General features: G+C 34.9%; 1 protein-coding gene across 50 annotated transcripts in view; it reads left to right on the top strand.

Annotated features, from left to right (window-relative positions):
* Window positions 1-19,463, top strand: part of NFIB (nuclear factor I B) — a 452,087-nt gene that overhangs the window by 379,884 nt on the left and 52,740 nt on the right. For all 50 annotated transcript variants that reach the window (XM_045373242.2, XM_045373244.2, XM_045373249.2 and 47 more), the window contains 2 exons: window positions 5,325-5,445; window positions 7,678-7,796. In XM_045373242.2, the coding sequence (XP_045229177.1) occupies window positions 5,325-5,445; window positions 7,678-7,796 (240 nt within the window). The remainder of the gene's footprint in view (window positions 1-5,324; window positions 5,446-7,677; window positions 7,797-19,463) is intronic.

Genomic DNA, 19,463 nt, shown 5'->3' on the forward strand with positions numbered 1-19,463 from the left:
GTACAAAAATAATTTTGTTTTTTTTCTGATTGCCATGTTATTGGTATTCATTTAATTCACTGTTCTCTGCATGACCATAGATGGCCATTTATACCAAAGGAAGTGTGATTAATTAAATGTACTCTATGTTGTTATGATAACCCACATAAGTTTCCTGTAGATAAGTGCTTTTTCATTTTACTAACATTTTGGTGGGGGTTGGAGATGTACAGGATATACACACTAACGTGCAGAGCGTAGAGGGATGCAGAAATTAACTTTGCAGATTGTAGTTGGATATAGATAGAAAGCATTGTTATCCAAAACAATGTCCAATTGTTTTAACTGGCCACTTCACCTGAGACACCATTCTTGGCAGGTTGGATCAGATTTTTCTAGGGTAAGCTCACCTGGCAGGGTACCTAAGCAAAGGGGACGTTACCTTGATTAACTCTTTTACTTATTACTAGCATGTACAAACATATCCAAGATGCAGATCTGTATGTACTAATTATGTTAAAGGAGGTGACTCCTTTCTTCATACTCCCTTCACTGATTTAGCTTATTTATGTGACTTTGAAGGATATAGTTTCACCTGATATTTTGATAGAATGCATCACACTTTGGAATGATGTTATTCAAATGATGTAGTCACACTCTGAAACTTGCCTAAGTTGTGTTTCTCATTTGGGTCAAATTTAGAGGTCATGAATAAGAATTATGATGATCCAGAAAGAACAGAGTAAGCGAGTTACTGAGGATAAGGATAAGCAGTGTTTTAAAGTCTTGTTATTCAGTAAAGGAATCTCCAAGCTATCACTGACTGGCTTTTGAACCATAGTTCCTCAAATAGCTCACGTTTCTAAAGTGAACAGTGCAAATAGCATGTATAGCAGGGAGTGATATACATGAACGTTTAAGACCGTAAGTAGTTTATCCTTTCTGGTATAATTCTGGAGTAGATAAATATATGCCCAAAAGACTTCTCTCATGGGTCTTTTTACTTGGTGACAGTGTAGGAGAAGAAACACAAATATCCTGTATTCCGGTAGCCCCAGGGTATGTATTCGATGGGCAAGGAGATTGTCCAAGGCAATGTGCCTTAATGTGTTTTTCCAGATGAATATGTGATATCCAAAGGTATCCAACATTTGAAAGTTTTCATTGTTAATTTGGGAAGAAATATGCCTGACTTATCAGTAGCACTTTGTAGCATCAGGTAAGACAGGGGATACCTGAAGGGGTGTGTGTGTTTTCCCCCTACTGTTCTTTAGCAGAAAGGCTTATGCTGCTACAGTTAGGAGGCTTATGAAATTATTTTCTTAAATTCGTACTTCTCTGAGTTCAAGTTCAATGGTGTATTTTCATCCTTCTTAGGAGAAGGGCAGTAGAGTCAGCTGTCAGAAAATATTTATTTAGTACCTCATTATAGGTAATGCTATGCTAAGGATTGTCAAAGGAGAACTACATTAGAACCTTCAAAAGCCCAGACAGATATTTTGAAAAATCTGAATTTCAAACATTAAAGATGAAAATTATCTTTCTAGAACAGTTTAAAACCAAGGTAAATTTAATATACTTCATTCATTCATTCTTAACTTATAAAGTCATATCCTGGAGATTTTTAGGTTATTTGTTATAACAAACATTACTGATTTGTAATTAGCACATTAATTATCTATATTCATTAGATAATTTATTCAGCAAACATTTATTTTCTCCTCCATATGTAAATAGGTGTCTCTGAAAGGCCTGATAAGTTATCCTCCTAAGTGTTTTAATATAGCCACATCATAATCTTTGTTTACACAATTAAACTTCATTATTTATGAAATAAAGGCTTGCTAAGTAAACATAAACTTCAGCACAATACTTATGTGTGTATCACAAATTCTGACTTCTTGAGGGTTTACAGTATTCTAGTGTTTTCAGTCCTCTAGAATTTTACAATCTTATGACCCACTGATGTGTATGTTGACTTTAGCTAATGAAGCTATTCAGCATTAGGATAGTGAGCTCTCTGTTGAATGTTATTATCTCCATCTTAAAAGTTGATTTAGGATCAGCTTTTGGAGTGAGGAGAACAATAAAGGAGATTAAAGGTTGGCCTCTAACCCTTAGAATCTGAGGTTCTTTGGTGCTTCATTTCTAAGAGGATATTGGCAACCTGTTAAACGTGATTTGCAGCTTTCAGCCTTCTTGTAGCTCCCTGGGAGAGGCGCTAACACTGATCTTTGCATCTGATGTAAGTTCTTCCAGAGGCTCTTAAACAGGAATATCTGACTGAGACTTGCTGTTCTCACACACTCTCTTTGTCATTAAATAATTTCCATGTGTGTTGTTTTAGTGCTTTGGCCATGTTTATTGTTAATCTACTTTCCTTTCTGTAATCTCCCATTTAGTGTCACAATACATACTAAATTTTTACAGTGCTCATGCATAAATCTGTAGACAAATTATTTTATTGCTATCTTTACAAAATTAAAACATAATATGTGTACATATTTATGGAATCCATGTGATCTTTGGATCCATGCATACAATGTATAATGATTAAATCAGGCTATTTAGGATATCTGTCATCTCAAACATTTGTCATTTCTTCATGTTGGGAATGTTTCATATCTTCTTTTCTTGCTATTTTGAAATATGTGGTATATTGTTAACTATAGTCACCCTGCTGTGCTATCAAATATTGCAAATTATTCTTTCTATCTATTACAACTGTATGTTTTTACCCATTAACCAATCTCTCTTCATCTCCCCACCTCCCCACCCTCCCCCACCTCTGACAACCCCTTCCATGAGATCGACTTTTTAAGCTCCCATGTATGAGTGAGGACATGCTATATTTGTCGTTTTTATTGCTGTCTTGACACTCTGGAGTAATCCTTCTGGAACAAAATTTAGAAAAAAACAAAATTTCTGAAGATTTTAAAATTATCATTTACTACAAATTACATCTAGTTGATTTATGGGTAAGCAAATTACGTTAACTATGGAGCCATATGTATTCAATAGAAACTATAAATCTTTGCCTAAATATGAACTTAATAAATTGAAAATAGTTTATATAAGAGAGAACCTCTAAGTTTCCTGTTAGTAACTCAGGTCTATGATTGTATCCATTACTGTGATGGGAAGCCAGACAGATTGTTTACTTCAATTGAGCCCCTGAAATACCTCCTTCTAGCATGTACCCCACTTCCAGTGTCATATAGAACATGGTTCTAATAATAAATTATAAAACATGTGGTTACTGTGGGATTTCTTACCTCACTTTTTTTTAACCTTTGGTGTGACTCAAGCCACAACAGACATAGCTACATTTTAGCTGTCCAAATAATTCAAGCCATCAGGCATAGTTACTCATTGGATACAAATATTTTCCGTGTAAAGGATGTTACAGTGTATTATATAACATGAACAATCTATCAGAAGACCAATAGATACTCCAGAAGTTTGGAGCTGATACGAATCATGTATATACTGATGTATTTAAGTTTTAGTCAGGAAAGAGAGCTGTTCCTTTTGTGTTCCTTGGTCACTTCTCTGTGATAAAGCTTGTACCTCCTAATTTCCTTTCTTAAAAATATTTTAAGTTAATCTTAGCCTGCCTAATATTAAAATACAATTCAAAGGATAGTGAACACATTTAGAATATTCATTAAAAATGATGGGTAAGAAAAATTCCATAAAAATCTGCAGCCTCTTTGGAATTTTATACTCAACTTGAGGCAATTGGGAGGGAGGAGGCGATTAAGTAGACCACGTATGCTTAGAGTGAATCTCAGGGGCTCTAGAATTTTGTTGCAAAGCCCCAGAGTGCACTTTCATTTGAGCTTTTGAAGGGCTGATTAAGACAGGTAAAGAAATAGAAACTATTCTTAAGCAGTTCTTTGACACCGACCTACCTGGTCTGCACTTTGCACATTGTCTCTACCTATGATTTTACTTCTGCAGCAGTCCCTGTTTAGAATGACCTTCCTCTAATCTCTTACTCATTCTCCAAAGTCCAGTGCCAGCCATGGCTTTTCACAGACTTCTTGGACAATTCATGCTGCTATGGGATTATTTTTCCCTTGAAATTTGACAGCACTTTTGGATCATGTCATTAATTTGGACAGTTTCATTTTCATGTGTTTTGGTATTTATATGTTTCGCATGAATGTTTTACTTACCCAGCTTGTTGCCCAATATTTTTATTAAGGGCAATATATGAGACTATTTTGTACCCATTGCAGCCAACACCTGCCAGCAATGGACACAGTCCATAATTTGTTGAATGAACATATTTTCAGCAGACAGGTTCATTTATACCTCTTCCTCTGCTTTTAACAAGTTTGAACTGTTCATCTTTGCTAACCATTCGAGTCTACCAGGGAGGAAGTTTGGAGGAGAAAGCAAAGAAGGAAGGGAACTCACAATCGTTGAGCACCTGTTATACACTAGGCTCTTATCACTACCTGTTTCATTTCATCCTCAAAATAATCATACGTGTCAGGTTGTTATTACTCCCATTTTACAGTTAGGAAACTAGGGCACATAGCTTATAAGTACAGAGGGAGTTTAAACTAAAAGGCTATTTATCTCTCAAGACTCTGCTGATTCTAACACAATATGCTGCCTCACAGATTTGTTCACGATATCTAAAATTAAACAAATTTGAACAGATGTAATTATATAAAATATCATGAGATATTTTGATAAAGACATACAATGCATAATAATCACATCAGGGTAAATGGGGTATCCATCACCTGAAGCATTTATCCTTTGTATTACAAACCAAAAATTATTATTCTATAATAATATCAACATTACTATTTGAGTGGATTAGAAGTCGTGATATTAATAATTATTATTATATTCTAACTAGGAGGCTGTGAATAATAATTTTTGCTATTTTTTTTGTGAAACGGTTCTATGTTTATTTGACAATGATTTGATTTTTGAGAGCCTAAGTAGTGCAAAGCAGCTTGTTTGGTGTTGCTGAGTGATAGGACTCATATATTCTGTTTCCTCCAAGGCGTTTGTAGCTGGCAGAGTGACACATGTAATGTCAGCTAATATAAAGGAGTGAGTAAAGAAGGTTGAGGAATAGGATTAGGGAAATTGGTAACCAGTGATTATAATCTGATTGCCTCAAATGTCCAAGCTTGAACATTGCTAAGGTGAGCAAGTTTTCAGGTCCTATCCAGGTTGTATGGTGGGTATTAGAGGCTTAAGGTGAAGAAAGTTCTCTCTGTCTTTGACAGAGGCATGGAAGATTCTCGATTATTGCATTTGAATAGAGGTCAGAAATAAGAATGTCATTCCCAATGCTTCTTTGTCTTATTCCTCAGCACCTATAACCCAGGGAACTGGAGTCAACTTCCCAATTGGAGAAATCCCAAGCCAACCATACTATCATGACATGAACTCGGGGGTCAATCTTCAGAGGTCGCTGTCTTCTCCTCCAAGCAGGTAACTGAAAGAAGGGCTGCTCATATTCTCAATTGATACACACATAGGTTGGTAGGTAGATGATAGGCAGATAGATAGGTAGGTAAGTAAAGAGAGATGGGAAATAATTTTTGCTGGTAGTACACAGATTTTTAAACTTTCCTGGTTAAATTTATTTGGCTGGTACAAATTAAATGTAATTGTTTTACACAGCAGTTTTAAAAATCTTTTTCAGGGGGACAGGTAACTAGGAAAATATATTAATATGATTTTTGTCCTGTTGTAGGAAATATTAAAATGCTGCAAGTTAACAAAATATTTCGATGACTTTAAAAATGATGTTGCTGTGGCAGTGATATCTGGTTTATAACTGATTCCTGGTAACTTTTATCCAAATATTACATCTAAGCTTAGGATAATGAAACATAAAAAATAAAATGTGTCATTTACCTAGCCTTAAAATTAAAGACCACAGTTTGCCAAGTTCTTCAATTAGCTGATTTTTTTGACTAATTTAATTAACACTCTGTTACCAATGAAAATATTACCTTCCCTGAGATTTGGTTTAACCAGTCTATGTTGGGGGTCAGCTAGAGAGAGTTCTCTTTGCTTTTGACTTCTCTGTTAACATTCTCATTTTTTTTTACTGATCTCATTGTAATTGTCAGTCAGGGTGAATAGAGATTACAGATGTATTTTTTTTTTTTTTTTTTAATTTGAGCTAGATCTTTGAGACCCATCTCATTCCTAGAGCATTAAATATATGTATAATTAAATATAACAGCATACATGAATTCTAGAGCAAAACACTCATTTTGCAATGTGAACTTTTTAAAAACAAAAGCATACCTGTGTATTTATTTTCCTAAACTATTGTCGGTAGTGAAAGTTCGTTGAATTTGAATTAATTAGGGACTGGGCATATTTGTATGTTTATAAACTAAGATCAATTTTATATCAGTTCTTGTTAAACCATTTTCATATAGTTAAATTATGTAGCAAGATAATTTGGTTTATTATCATTAAAATAGTCTCTGACATATCAAAGTCTTAAAAATGCTTTGGTTTTTCTAAATTTAAAATGTGAGTAGTAATTTTTAAATTTTATCTGCTAAATCAGTATGTTGTCAACACAGATCTTTCTTCATGACTACTTTATATAAGATACTGTCTTTCAGAATAAGCAAGGTTTAAAAAACATTTCTCTATTACTTCCTTATGCATATAATTTGTTCCCCATTTTAAGTTTTTCAAACAAATTTTCTGCTGACTCATAGACGAGAGAATTAGATTTAAAATGTAAGGTCTAACTTTGGATACTTTGGGAAGAAACTAAGCTTAGCATGGATAGAAATTGCCATCTTCTGCATCATGTTAATACTCTGAGAATTGTGAGTCAAATATTAATCATGAGTATCTACAAATGTACTCAGACATACATATACATGATTCAAGGGCTTGGAAGCACAGTGCAGTGGAAAGAGCGCACTTCTGGAAGTCAGACATCCTTACCTTATGTCTGACTGCTTCCATTCACTTGCCCTGGACAATCCACTGAGTCTCTCCAAATGTGTCTCCCCATTTGTAAAAACAAGGGGATTGGTTTATGAATATGATTTTTGAGGTCAGTTTCAATGCTGAAATCCTATAACATTATGGTTATTATTGCTGCAAAAAGCTAATTTTGAAGATTTTTTAAAAGGTTTTGCCAGATAGGTGTGAATAAGATTTTTTTTATTTAATTAAAGAAAAAATATTCACTGGGCACAGTGACTCACATCTGGATTCCCAGTACTTTGGGAGGCCCAGGCAGGAGGATCACTTGAACCTAGGAGTTCAAGACCAGCCTGGACAACTCCCTCTCTACAAACAAATTTTTAAATTTGCAAGGCTTGGTGGCATGTGTATGTGTTTCTAACGATTTGGGAGGCTGTGGTAGGAGGATCGCTTGAGCCCAGGAGCTTGAGGCTGCAGTGAGTTGTGGTCATGCAACTGCACTCCAGCCTGGACAACAGAGTGAGACCCTGTCTCAAAAACAAACAAACAAAAAAAGAAAAAATTCACATTTATAGTCATAATTTCATAATTATCTGCTTTATAGGATATTGGTGGGGGCATATGTAAGTATTCTGAGATACTATTGCTTGTGCTTTTGAAAATTTTCACAGTAAGGATCTTCTCAGATCATTTACTTTCAAATGTACACATCTTCCCAGAAATCCCATTAATATAACTATTGCCATATTTTAACAGCAAAAGACCCAAAACTATATCCATAGATGAAAATATGGAACCAAGTCCTACAGGAGACTTTTACCCCTCTCCCAATTCACCAGCTGCTGGAAGTCGAACATGGCATGAAAGAGATCAAGGTGAGTAATAAGGAGATGCCTCTAGAGAGATGAGTAAAATGTTGGCTCGTTTCTTAAGTTTCGTTTAGTCAAAATTTCATAATTAAACCAATATGGATTATATATTGTTTTCATCAAATGATTCCTGTAGAATTATTTTTGAGATAATATATTAGTCAAATGTCAAAGTTAATTTATCCAAAATCTTATTTTTACATGTTTCATTGGGCTTTTCTTCAGACAAAATGATATTTTAGAACCCACAATTATGTATGTGACTGATTATGGTCTGTCTACATTTGTTGGTTGGAGTACAGCAGAACCACAAACTGTGATTCAATTAGATCCGCCTGCTCCTCTCTATGGGGCGTTGCAGGGAGCCAAACTTTAAGCAGTTTGCAAGTGCCAGGAACTGAAAGTTGTCATTTAAAGGAACCTGCAGTTCCTTTTGGAAGTAGGTAGACCATATACAATAAAGAAAAGTGTAATGTAAGATACACTGTGTCAGAGTCAATCTAGCTATGCTTTCTAGATAACACTGTGACCCAGTTCTAGGGTAGCTTTGCGGATAAGTATAACTTTAAGAAATGGGTATTGAGACCCAGAAGGATTGAGACTTAGCTCTTCTTAAAGTCTGTCGGATTTAGTATATTTCATCACACATATCCATGCTTTCCCCCACAATCAGAGGGAGATTATTAAGCATGGAAATAGAAAAATTAGCTAACGGCTGTTTTTGTTGGTATATAAGCATGTGTGCAAGTAAGATCTTATGTCAGCCGCATAAACATGTATTTTTAAATTGTCTTTTAAATATAATTTTGCATTAAAAAAAATCTAGCCTGGGCAATGTGGCAAGACCCCATCTCTACAAAAAAATACAAAACATTAGCCAGGCATAGTGGTGTGCGCCTGTAGTACCAGCTATTCAGGAGGCTGAGGTGGGAGGATCAGTTGAGACTGGGAAGCAGAGGCTGGAGTAAGTGTGATCGCACCACTGGACTCTAGCCTGGGTAACAGAGTGAGACCCTGTCTCAAAGAAAAAAAAAATTGAAAAGAAAGGAATAATGGTTTTCAGCCCAAGACTTGGGTATGTATTGGTGAGGGTTGGGGTACTCTATGTTGAGTACTCTTAGGAGACACATAACTCTGGGCCTTAACAGTTAAGGCCAAAGTCAGTTTCTTATTCAGTGCTCCTTTTTTGGTGCTCAAATTTTTAATACCCGAGTGCCAAGGGGTTTAAAGAAGAATGAAAAATCTTCATGGAGACATTGACCTTTGAGTCAAGTGTACCTCCTTTAGCACAACTGAATCAAAGCTCAATTCCTAAGTCTCACCTAAATCTCCTTGAGATTTTAACTAATAAAGAAGTGAGAGGCTGAAGGGGGTGGCAGTGGGAACTGAGACAAAAGCATAGCCATGTGTTAGGTGGGGAGGCAAATTTGAGAATGGCTGTGTGTGCCATGTGGCTGGACACGGTTCACATGGAGGAAAATAATGGAGATGACAAGGGTCATTTTATGCAAGGATTTGAAACTCAACTGGAGAGAGTTTGACTGTGAGACCCCCCTCAGAGGGAATTTTGTCTCTGAGACTGTCCTCATGAGAGACCCCACCAAATCTATTTTTCAGGCAGTAGGCAAAATCATCTTTATAAAACGTAAATAACAGCATATGACTCCCCTACTTCAGATCCTCTAGTCACTTCCCACTGCTCTCAGGAAAAAATGGGAATTTTCTCGTATGACCAACAGGCCTGGCCTGTGACCGCCACCATAGACTTGGCAGGTGATATTCTGCTTTCCCTTACTTGCACTTGAGCCCACTGCTTTATTTAAAGTTGGGAATTCAACACCCACAACCTTTCTATAAGTTATGACCTCTGGAATGCTCTTCTAACTCTTTATCTGGCAAACTCTTTGTCATCCTTCAGAGCCCAGCTTAAATTGAGAAATTTCAATCTAAATTCTGTCTTCTAGTTTTCTCTGTCAACACCCAGTACTGTTCTTTCATTGTACTCATAATATGTAATCATATAGCTATTTATGGGATTAGTTGTCTAAATCTGTCTACACTGTGAGAGCAGGGACCTTATCTATATTGACTACTACTGTAACCACCACTTAACACGCACTTGGTGCATAGTGGGAGTACAATAAATAGTTGTATAAATGAACCATTGATAGGCAGAACACCAGTCTTATTAGTGAAGGCAAGATATAATAGAGACTTTTACCAGAGTTGCAGAAATGAAACGAAAAACAAAACCCTCAACCCTTAATATTTTATTGCTTGTTTTACTGACATTGTCAGCTTATTCTAAACAAAGCCATAGTTTCCCTGTCAGAAAATTCTTCTGGAAAAGATTATAATGGTAATAACCTTGTGAATGTGTGGGAATGGATGTGTTATTCAGAAGTGTAGGTGTTCTTTATTATAGAGAGTGTCACTTTGTAAGAATTGATTCCTCTTTAAGCCTATTGAATAAACCCAATCTCAAATCATATTATAAAACATTTTTGAAAAGTAGAAGGGAAACTGTCATTCTTTTTCTTTGTAAAATCATTGTATTGTCTTGGTGATTTTCTTTTGTCAAGATGACTAGACTTATTGGAAGAGTCTGTAAAGGCATATTATATTAAGGGTAAGGAAGAATATTTCATTCTCAAGTGTGCTTTTTACACACACACACACACACACACACACACACACACACACACTCTGTCACTTTAATTCTGAAGACCCTGAAGACTTTGTAATGTGCACAATAAGCCGTTGTGGGAAGAAGACTCAACTACAATGAAGAAATGCAGGAAATACAGTACTATCTTTATAAATTTGCTAAGCCCAATGCAGTCCTTTTGTTCTTAGAAAATTGCTTTTTAAAAATTTGCAAAATAAAATGCCCAATGGTTGTTCTTGTCCATCTTCTAATGTTCTTTAGACACACTTGCCTGTGATGGAGGGAGTTGTCTAAAGCACATATTGAGTGCCACTCCAATCATTGTAATAGCTTTGACATGTCTTGTATTTATAATATTTCCTCCTACAAAGCCCTGCACTAATTGATACTCAATAGCTATTTATTGGTTGATTAAAATATGCTTGTGTTTAAAATGGGCAGAAATGCGTAAAATTTACTATTAATTATTTCCTGGGTATGCCTTATTCTGTTAGTGTTAAATTTGCATTAAAATCTATTCTTGACATAGCCCTTAGCAAAATTGATTTATTAAATATGAGAATCAAAGATAACAAAATTATGGACAATATGTGGCATTTTACTTTCCCTTTCAATCTGAAATACCAACCTAAACCATTGAGATTTATTCTGAGTAGGCAAAAATAAAGGATATAATATGACCAAATTATTACATGTATTCTGTTCTTAAATCAGGCAAAATATTAATACAAAATCTAGGTTTGTGTAGTGATATGTTCATGCAATTTTAGTAACTTAATGAAAAAGTATTTTTATTTTAGCATATTACAGTGATAAATTAATTATGTCCTTGTGTCATTTCTTCAAAACAAGAAATTACAACTTTCTGATTATAAGAGAATTGTAACTTATACTTTTGCAAATATAGACATGAATATTTTAAAACTAAACATAATTTAATAGTGTTAAACATTTGGTAGGGGGCTATATAATTTGCTTCTCCTGATGAATAGTGATGAAAATTAAATTTCAGCATCTATATTATGTAATATTTATATTTTTACTTTGTATTATTTTATACGTACAGAAGGAAATGAAAAGGAAAATAATACTGAGTCACTAGCAAAGGGGTATCCAACAACTGTTATATTTCTTTCCTATGTTCCAGAATATTTCTCCTTGCTTAGTCTCTTCTGTAAATCCTGGTCCTAAACTTCTAACTGCTTCTCTGTCTATTAAAAACTTTCTTTTTTGGATATTGTTTTTCTTCATTTAAGATTTTAATGATTAATGAATCGAACCAGATTAGTTTATCAACAGGCAAGTTGAACATTTCTTTTATTCTAGTACTTCCTCCATAAAAAATTCCATTAAGATCTTGTCTTTCTTAATTTTTTTTCCATCTGAGTCAATTCAGAGACTCGATTCCTAGTTGATGTACTTTTTTTGAAATTTTTCTTTAGAGCACTCTTTTGTAACTTTTGATATAAGAGGAAAAATAAGAGATAGGTCACAGTTTTTCCTCTAATTCAAGTTACTGTGATGAGACTAAAACCAGTTGTATTCCAATGCTCAGTGTGTTAGTCCATTTTCACCCTGCTGATAAAGATATACTTGAGACTGGGCAATTTACAAAAGGAAGAGGTTTACTGGACTTACAGTTCCACATGACTGGGGAGGCCTCACAATCATGGTGGAAGGAAGAGCAAGTCATGTCTTATATGGATGGCGGCAGGCAAGAGAGAGCTTGTGCAGGGAACTCCTGTTTTTATTTTTTATTTATTTTTTTTTTGAGACGGAGTCTCGCTCTGTCGCCCAGGCTGGAGTGCAGTGGCCTGATCTCAGCTCACTGCAAGCTCCGCCTCCCGGGTTCACGCCATTCTCCTGCCTCAGCCTCCCGAGTAGCTGGGACCACAGGCGCCCGCCAGCTCGCCCGGCTAGTTTTTTGTATTTTTTAGTAGAGACGGGGTTTCACTGTGTCTCGATCTCCTGACCTTGTGATCCACCCGTCTCGGCCTCCCAAAGTGCTGGGATTACAGGCTTGAGCCACGGCGCCCGGCAAACTCCTGTTTTTAAAACCATCGGATCTTGTGAGACTCATTCACTGTCATGAGAACAGCACAGGAAAGATCTGCCCCCATAAATCAGTCTCCTCCCACAAGGCTCCTCCCATGTCACGTGGGAATTGTGGGAGTTACAACACAAGATGAGATTTGGGTGGGGACACAGCTGAACCGTATCACTCAGTAATTTAACAGACAAATAAATAGTATGCTTGAACATTGAAAACAGTTCTTTATAAGGTCAGTTTGCCACTGCCATTCTGATAGTCACTAATTTATCTAAGTCTGAATGTAAAACTTCTAAAACATTTAATAGACATTTAGTGAGAAAAAATATTATATGGTAAATATATTTGCAGTATGAAGCTGGGGATTTCTAAATGGAAATTTGAACAGCTTTTCAGCCAGATGAGTATTTAAACAACCTGTAATCTTAGATAAAATATAAATTCAAAAAGACTTTATGCAGTAAAATGTTATTAATTTCTACATGTATGGGATTTGAGATAATTTGGTTCAATGAACGGTTTGTCAAATGTCTGTTATATTGGAGGAATTTTTGCAGGCATTGGGCACACAAATAAATTAAGTTTCCAGCCCTTGACCTCCCAAATGGAAAAATAACTTACTATTTAGAAAAAAACGGTGACTAAAATAAATAAGATTATGAGAGGACCGACTCCATGCTTTAGAGCTAGCTTAGTTTTAGCACGATGAGCAGTAAATCTTTACATAAAATCAATAAAGTGGCATGTTGGCAAAAACTACCACTACCTAGTATATTGGCATATTATTACAATTTGGAAAGTAGTTTGAAAAATTAAACTGGACTCTGAAGCTATATTTAGGCATTGTGTTCTGGTATCTTAGGTTCTAAAAAATAAAAATAGGAATTTTTATAAAAATCTCCAGTTCTGTTATATAAATGTCTTCTCAGTTAAGTCTTTCTGAAGTTTTAATTTCTTTCCAAGTCCTAGAGATTTATTTTTGATAATTTTGAAAATATTCTCATTAGTAAGGTAGTCTTAACTGTTGTGCTAAATTTTGATTTTCACATTCTAGAGTTCTATAAGGATATAGTGTTAAATATCAAATGCATTAAGCCAAAGGGCCCAAGGGAACACTGGGGGCTAGAGAGTAAAAATGGCAATTTAGCATTATGTGCTCAATCAGGAAATAAATAACAGTAAATAAGAGTGTGATAGCATACTGACAGAACCAGAATCCGAGGCCAGCATTTCTGTTTTTTCTCCCTCTGTTGCCCAGGCTGGAGTGCAGTGGCACGATCATGGCTCACCATAGCCTTGACCTCCCAGGTTCAAGTGATCCTCCCACCTTAGCCTCCCAAGTAGCTGGGACTACAGGCACTTGCCACCATGCCCAGCTAATTTTTACATTTTGTGTAGAGCTGGGGTCTCACTATGTTGCCCACGCTGTTCTGGAACTCCTATCTGGACCTCCCAAAGTGATGGGATTACAGGCGTGAGCCACCACACCAGGCCCCCCAACATTTCCTACTGTGAGTTTAGGAATGTGAAAAGATATGCGACATACAAAAGAGTGTTCAGCTAAATTTGGAAAATTTTCTTGTAATGAAAATTTCAGCTATTTTCATTCATAAATGAATGTGCAGAATATTTAATATACTACTGTGTGCTGTGAACATCCAGGAGTGGCTCTTGACTGAACATGTTTATTAAGTTTGTGACTTCAGAACCTTTTATTTCTATCAAAGAATCCATAGGGAGCATTAATCCTAGGCTCAAACTTTGGAACACAGTGCTCTAGCCCAAACCACAGTCTGACAAATGATATAATCTCAAGATTTCTCTAGAGCTGTGGGAGCTGAGTGAATAAGCAGCTTCCATAAATGGTTGAATAACTGCTATCTGGGAATCATTAACATTAAATGAAGTCCTAGAAAATGGCAGTGCAGACAGCTTAGTAATCATACTGGAAGAACTTTTTAAGTTCCATTTGGGGACCAAATAGAACACCAACAATTCCTTACATTCATGTAGTTTGTATCACAAGGATGAAATAGCAAATATTCAAATATCAAAGTTTTGAACCAGAAAAAAAGAGAGCTACAAATGCTTTTCATGGATGAATGTGAAGGAGAGCTGGTTTAGATTTGATGTTCAAGCCCAATTTTTAAGTTTCTTTGTTTAGCTTCTTTTTATGGAAAATATTGAAAGTAAAGAACTCTAAGTGAATTTCCAGGTACTACCCTGACATTGGAAAGCAAACTTCAAGGATGCTTCCACCCTGAAGAGGAATGCGTCTTCAACTACGCTGCTGTGATTGAAAAATCACAACATGAGCTTCTTCAAAATGGAAAGGAAAACAATAAATTGTTGGTGAAGGCTTTCATCAGAATTCCCCACATTGCCTCCTAATTGGCGAATGTTTGTTCCCCCTTCATATGTTCTAATCAAGAATAGCATTTTGGATGGGGTAAACTTGCATACATGTTAGCAGGGCTGGTACTGATTAATATGGAAAAGTCGTGCTCATATTTCTGTGCTCTGGAGGCTTAAAGATTTGAAAATACAGCATTTTGCAGAAAAACCACAATAGATAATTAGTTTGAAAAAAATAACAACTTTCTATTTAATACTGGGTTTCTAGCTTGATGGAACACAGCTTAAAATAGGGAAGTGGGAAACCCGTGGGAGATAATATCATAGTGTGCCATACAAAGTTTCTCCGCATGAGAAAAGGTTTTATTTGAAATCTTTTTACATATTGAGTTCATGTTTAAGCTTATTATGACGTAGTTTGGAAAGCCCGTGTCATTTCAATTATAAGACTTCCAATGTCATATACAATAAGCAATTGATTTTTCAGGTACAGATCACAAATTATTAGAATCATTAGTGAGACATAATTCAAGCTCCTGTTTCACAGCTAAGTAGTCCAAGGATCAGAGAGGCTGTCCTGTCCCAAGTAATGAATGGCAGAGCCTAGATCTTTGTTCAAGGGATTTTTTTTCTTTTTCTGTTCCTAAGCCTGCCTAGGGAATCAGTATGTAAACTTACAAATGGCCTAGGAGATTTTAAACACTGCTTCACAAGTCTTGGTAGAGGGACATTTTTCTTGGGAAGCTTAAGGAAGACACTGTTAGACCTAACAGAACTAGAATGAGAAAATAGAGATGAATTTGTGAGTTTTCAGGGTTCTGAAAGAATTCTCAAAACAAAATTTTGAGATGGTAAAATTTTACACACACACACACACACACATAAATCAACTATTATTATTAATGCCAGGATTAAAATTTTTTGTACTAAAATAAACTGAAGATATGAATGCTTTTGAAGAATAAATGTGGGGAAGAATTGGTTTGAAATGAATGCACAATTTTAAGAAGTCTTTTGGTCTGGAGAATATTGAAAGTACAATTGTAAAGTGAACCTCAATGTACCATCACCCAGCTTCAACAGTTACTAACACTTTGCCAGTCTTATCGCATTTACTGTCTCCCGGTTTTTAAAAGTATTTTAAAGCAAATCCCGGATATCTGGCATTTTGCTTGTAAATAGATCTAAGTGTTTTGAACAATGAACTTTTTTTTTTTTTTTACATAATCACAGTACTATTATCAATTTAACAAATATAACATTAATTTCTTAATGTAATCTAACATATAATCCATGTTTAAATTCCCTAGAATATCTTAAAGGTTGTCTTGTTTGAATCAGGACTCAAATTTAGTCCATAGATTATGTTTGTATTTTCACCTTCTTTTTAGACTATACTGGTGACTCTCCTGCTTTTTCTATATCATTTATTTATTGAAGAAAGCATGTAAATTTAAAAACTGTCTTCAAAAAGCACATGTAAATGAAACAAGGAAAACAAGATTCTATTGCCATTTGTGGTTGTCATTTATTTATTGAGCCCTTTCTGTCAGGTGCATGGCTAAGTTTGTATCTATTTTTCTTTTAAACCTGATAGAAACCCCATTTTACAGCTCACTAAACTGATCATTACAATGCTTAACAAACTTGACATAGATCATGCAGATCATAAGTAGCAGAGGTAGAATGGGAGCCCCTGTCTGTCTAGCTGAAGAAACCCATGCTCATTATTACTATATAATACTGTGTCCCAAATAAGTCATTGAGATACTATGTTTATGATTTTGCAAACTAATTATAAAACCTCTATTACAATATTTTTTAATGCATGAAACTTCAATACATTAAATGCACATAACTTCATAGGTGCTCATAGACTCCTCGGAGATTCATGCATGTAGTCCTTGCACTAAAATCAGGTTAAAAATCACTTTTCCATTTAATAAGATATTAATAAATAATCCTAAGTTCCAGAATGTCTTTAGTAGAAGTGTGTGATATATGGCCAGTTTAAAATGAGCTATATTTGTCAAAATATAAAAATTAAGTATATATTTATTATCAAATATATGTTTTCTTTTAGTTCTGTTCTAGTCTTTTTGCCTTATTCCTAGCGCACTGTAATTGTGATTAGGAAACTCTAAATATTGGCGTGGTCTTAGACAAATCACTTAACTTCAGTAAATCTTGAGTCTTCCCATCTGTAAAATAACAAAGTTGTATACTAAGGTTTCTTTGTGTTCTAACATTTTAGATTTTGAATCTATTGGAGTCAAAGAATTTGAAGATCTTCAGTACTTGAGTCTTTTCAAAGTCGTCATTAACATGGATCTTTTGGAAAATTCAGAAAGTTTTCTGTTTCTTAAATTATTTTTTAAGTGTTCATTTTAAACACTCTCATTGAATAACAATAATTGGGCTACTTATGTGCTTGGAGGCCCATATATTTTGCTTTACACCTGAGGAATGCGCAGTTCTCACAAATGCATGTCCTGTCCTGCACCATTCTGGTGCAACAAATGATTGATAGAGATTGAATTATTATAACAGAACCTTGTTATGGAATCAGTGTCTCCTACTTTGAAAACAAATGACTCAGCCAGACGGCAACATTTATTTTCTCTAAATGACTAGGGATGTAGCAATGGGAGACCATTATCCTGTGACAATATTCGGTTTCATTGACATTATCTCACAAATGTAATTGGTCCATTACTAAATAGAGGTTTTGTTACTGATGAATTTCACATGATTTCTAAAACCATTAGGATAATAAATATGCCATCATAGTAATTTCATTGACAGAATGTTCTTTTTTTCTTCATTTACATTTGTTGGAGGAAAAAAATATATAGATTTAGGTTGAACTTAAACACTACAATTTATACCAATTTTGACTACTTTTCCATTAAGAGAAACAGAATATTGTGCAAAGTAATCATATTTGCATTGAACTGCTGAACTGATGACCTTAAAATTTTTGTAATTCTTTTTCTACCACACTAAATCACATCAAATCATAATTGTTCTCAAGCAATTAGTTTACTACCTCAGTTTAATGATTTTATTTGAAGTAAGTTCCAGATCATTTATAGGACTTTCCTGTAAATCCACTAAAGTAACACATCAGTTAAATCAACCCTAACCGTTACCAGCGTGGATAATAACAGCATTAGTAACAACAAAATCCTTGCGATGTCTTGTAGCATAAATGTTTTTAAATGCATGGCTTTTCCCCAAATGTTCTCCTCTGAAAACTCATCTGTAATCTTGTTAAATTAGAACTCTTCCAGTATCTTTCTGACTTTTACAGTTAAGGTTATGGTATTGATTTTATTTTATAGCCCATGGCTCTCAGATGCTTAACACTAATAAGCCTCCATAGCCAAGAGGTTTTCCCGAGAGGCATGGTGAATAGCAGCTATTTACCTATGCCAATGTTTAATAAGCGACTAAAATATGCTCCAAGTCCTGCATAATTGTTTGATGTTTTTTCTCTCTTTCAAATTAGGTTTACACACATTACTCAAGACACTTTATCATTGTCTGTCTGTTGAAATGAAATTGCTTAGTGGGCAAAAGCATTTTGAAGTGTTTTTAAAAAGTAGTTTTCATTTATTCCATATTCATTGTTTTAGCACTGTTCTTCATTATTCAAAGGATTTTTTTCAATGTCTCTGGAAGGTGTTTGTGAGCTTCAAAGAGGTTTGAGCTTTAACTTTGCATTGGGTGTAGGTGTAGCCTCAAGACCTTTTTTATAGAGAAGTGATAAAATAGAGACTTGTAGGAACATGCTACTTAACTGTGCTTGGGTTAAAATATATGGCAAGAGACACTTAAACTATTAGAAAATATTTTACTTTACTGAGGAATACAATAATATGCTCGTGTAATTAAGATTAAATAACTCAATAAAGTAAGAATTTCATTTATTTAACACGAAGACCACCATACTTTCTCGTTTGAAAAGGAACTGATTTCATAAATTTTTAAAAAATGGTTGAGAAATCTAATTGAAGATGACATCTTATCTCCTCTTAATGTAGCTTGCCATTTTTTCCAGTGTTATTTTAGAGTGTGATAAATGTAAATATATATATAAGGAGATACTTTCTTAACATGGCAGCTAATTATTTTTTGAATCATCTGGCATCATCATCAAACTACTGTAGTGGGATTACATCCATATGTCTTGTCATAACATTCAGAGCTTTTTGTTAACTTGGAGTGTGTGGGAAGGACTTGTTCACATTTGCCACACAATCATAAAATTTTACATCTAGAGGAGTCCTTAGACACAGATATTTAGATACTCTTTTTTTCTTCACTGTGTTTTCAAAAGACATTGTTTTGCCTGTAACCAACTAAATTGCAAATGTTACATTTAAGCATTTCATTTTACAGTTTTGCAACATCCAGTACCTAAACTTATATGAAACTTTTCTTCTTGCAGTGTAATGTTGGACACATAACAGGATTCAATATTGTTAACCCAGCTTTGGAAAGTATTTATAATATTCTGTGGAGCTACAGGCAGCAGTTTTCCCAAAAATATGTGTTTTACAATTTTTACAGTAAAAGTAATAGTTACTTGTGGGGA

This window comes from Macaca fascicularis, chromosome 15, assembly GCF_037993035.2.
Source record: "Macaca fascicularis isolate 582-1 chromosome 15, T2T-MFA8v1.1".
In the NCBI taxonomy this organism is placed as follows: Eukaryota; Metazoa; Chordata; class Mammalia; order Primates; family Cercopithecidae; genus Macaca; species Macaca fascicularis.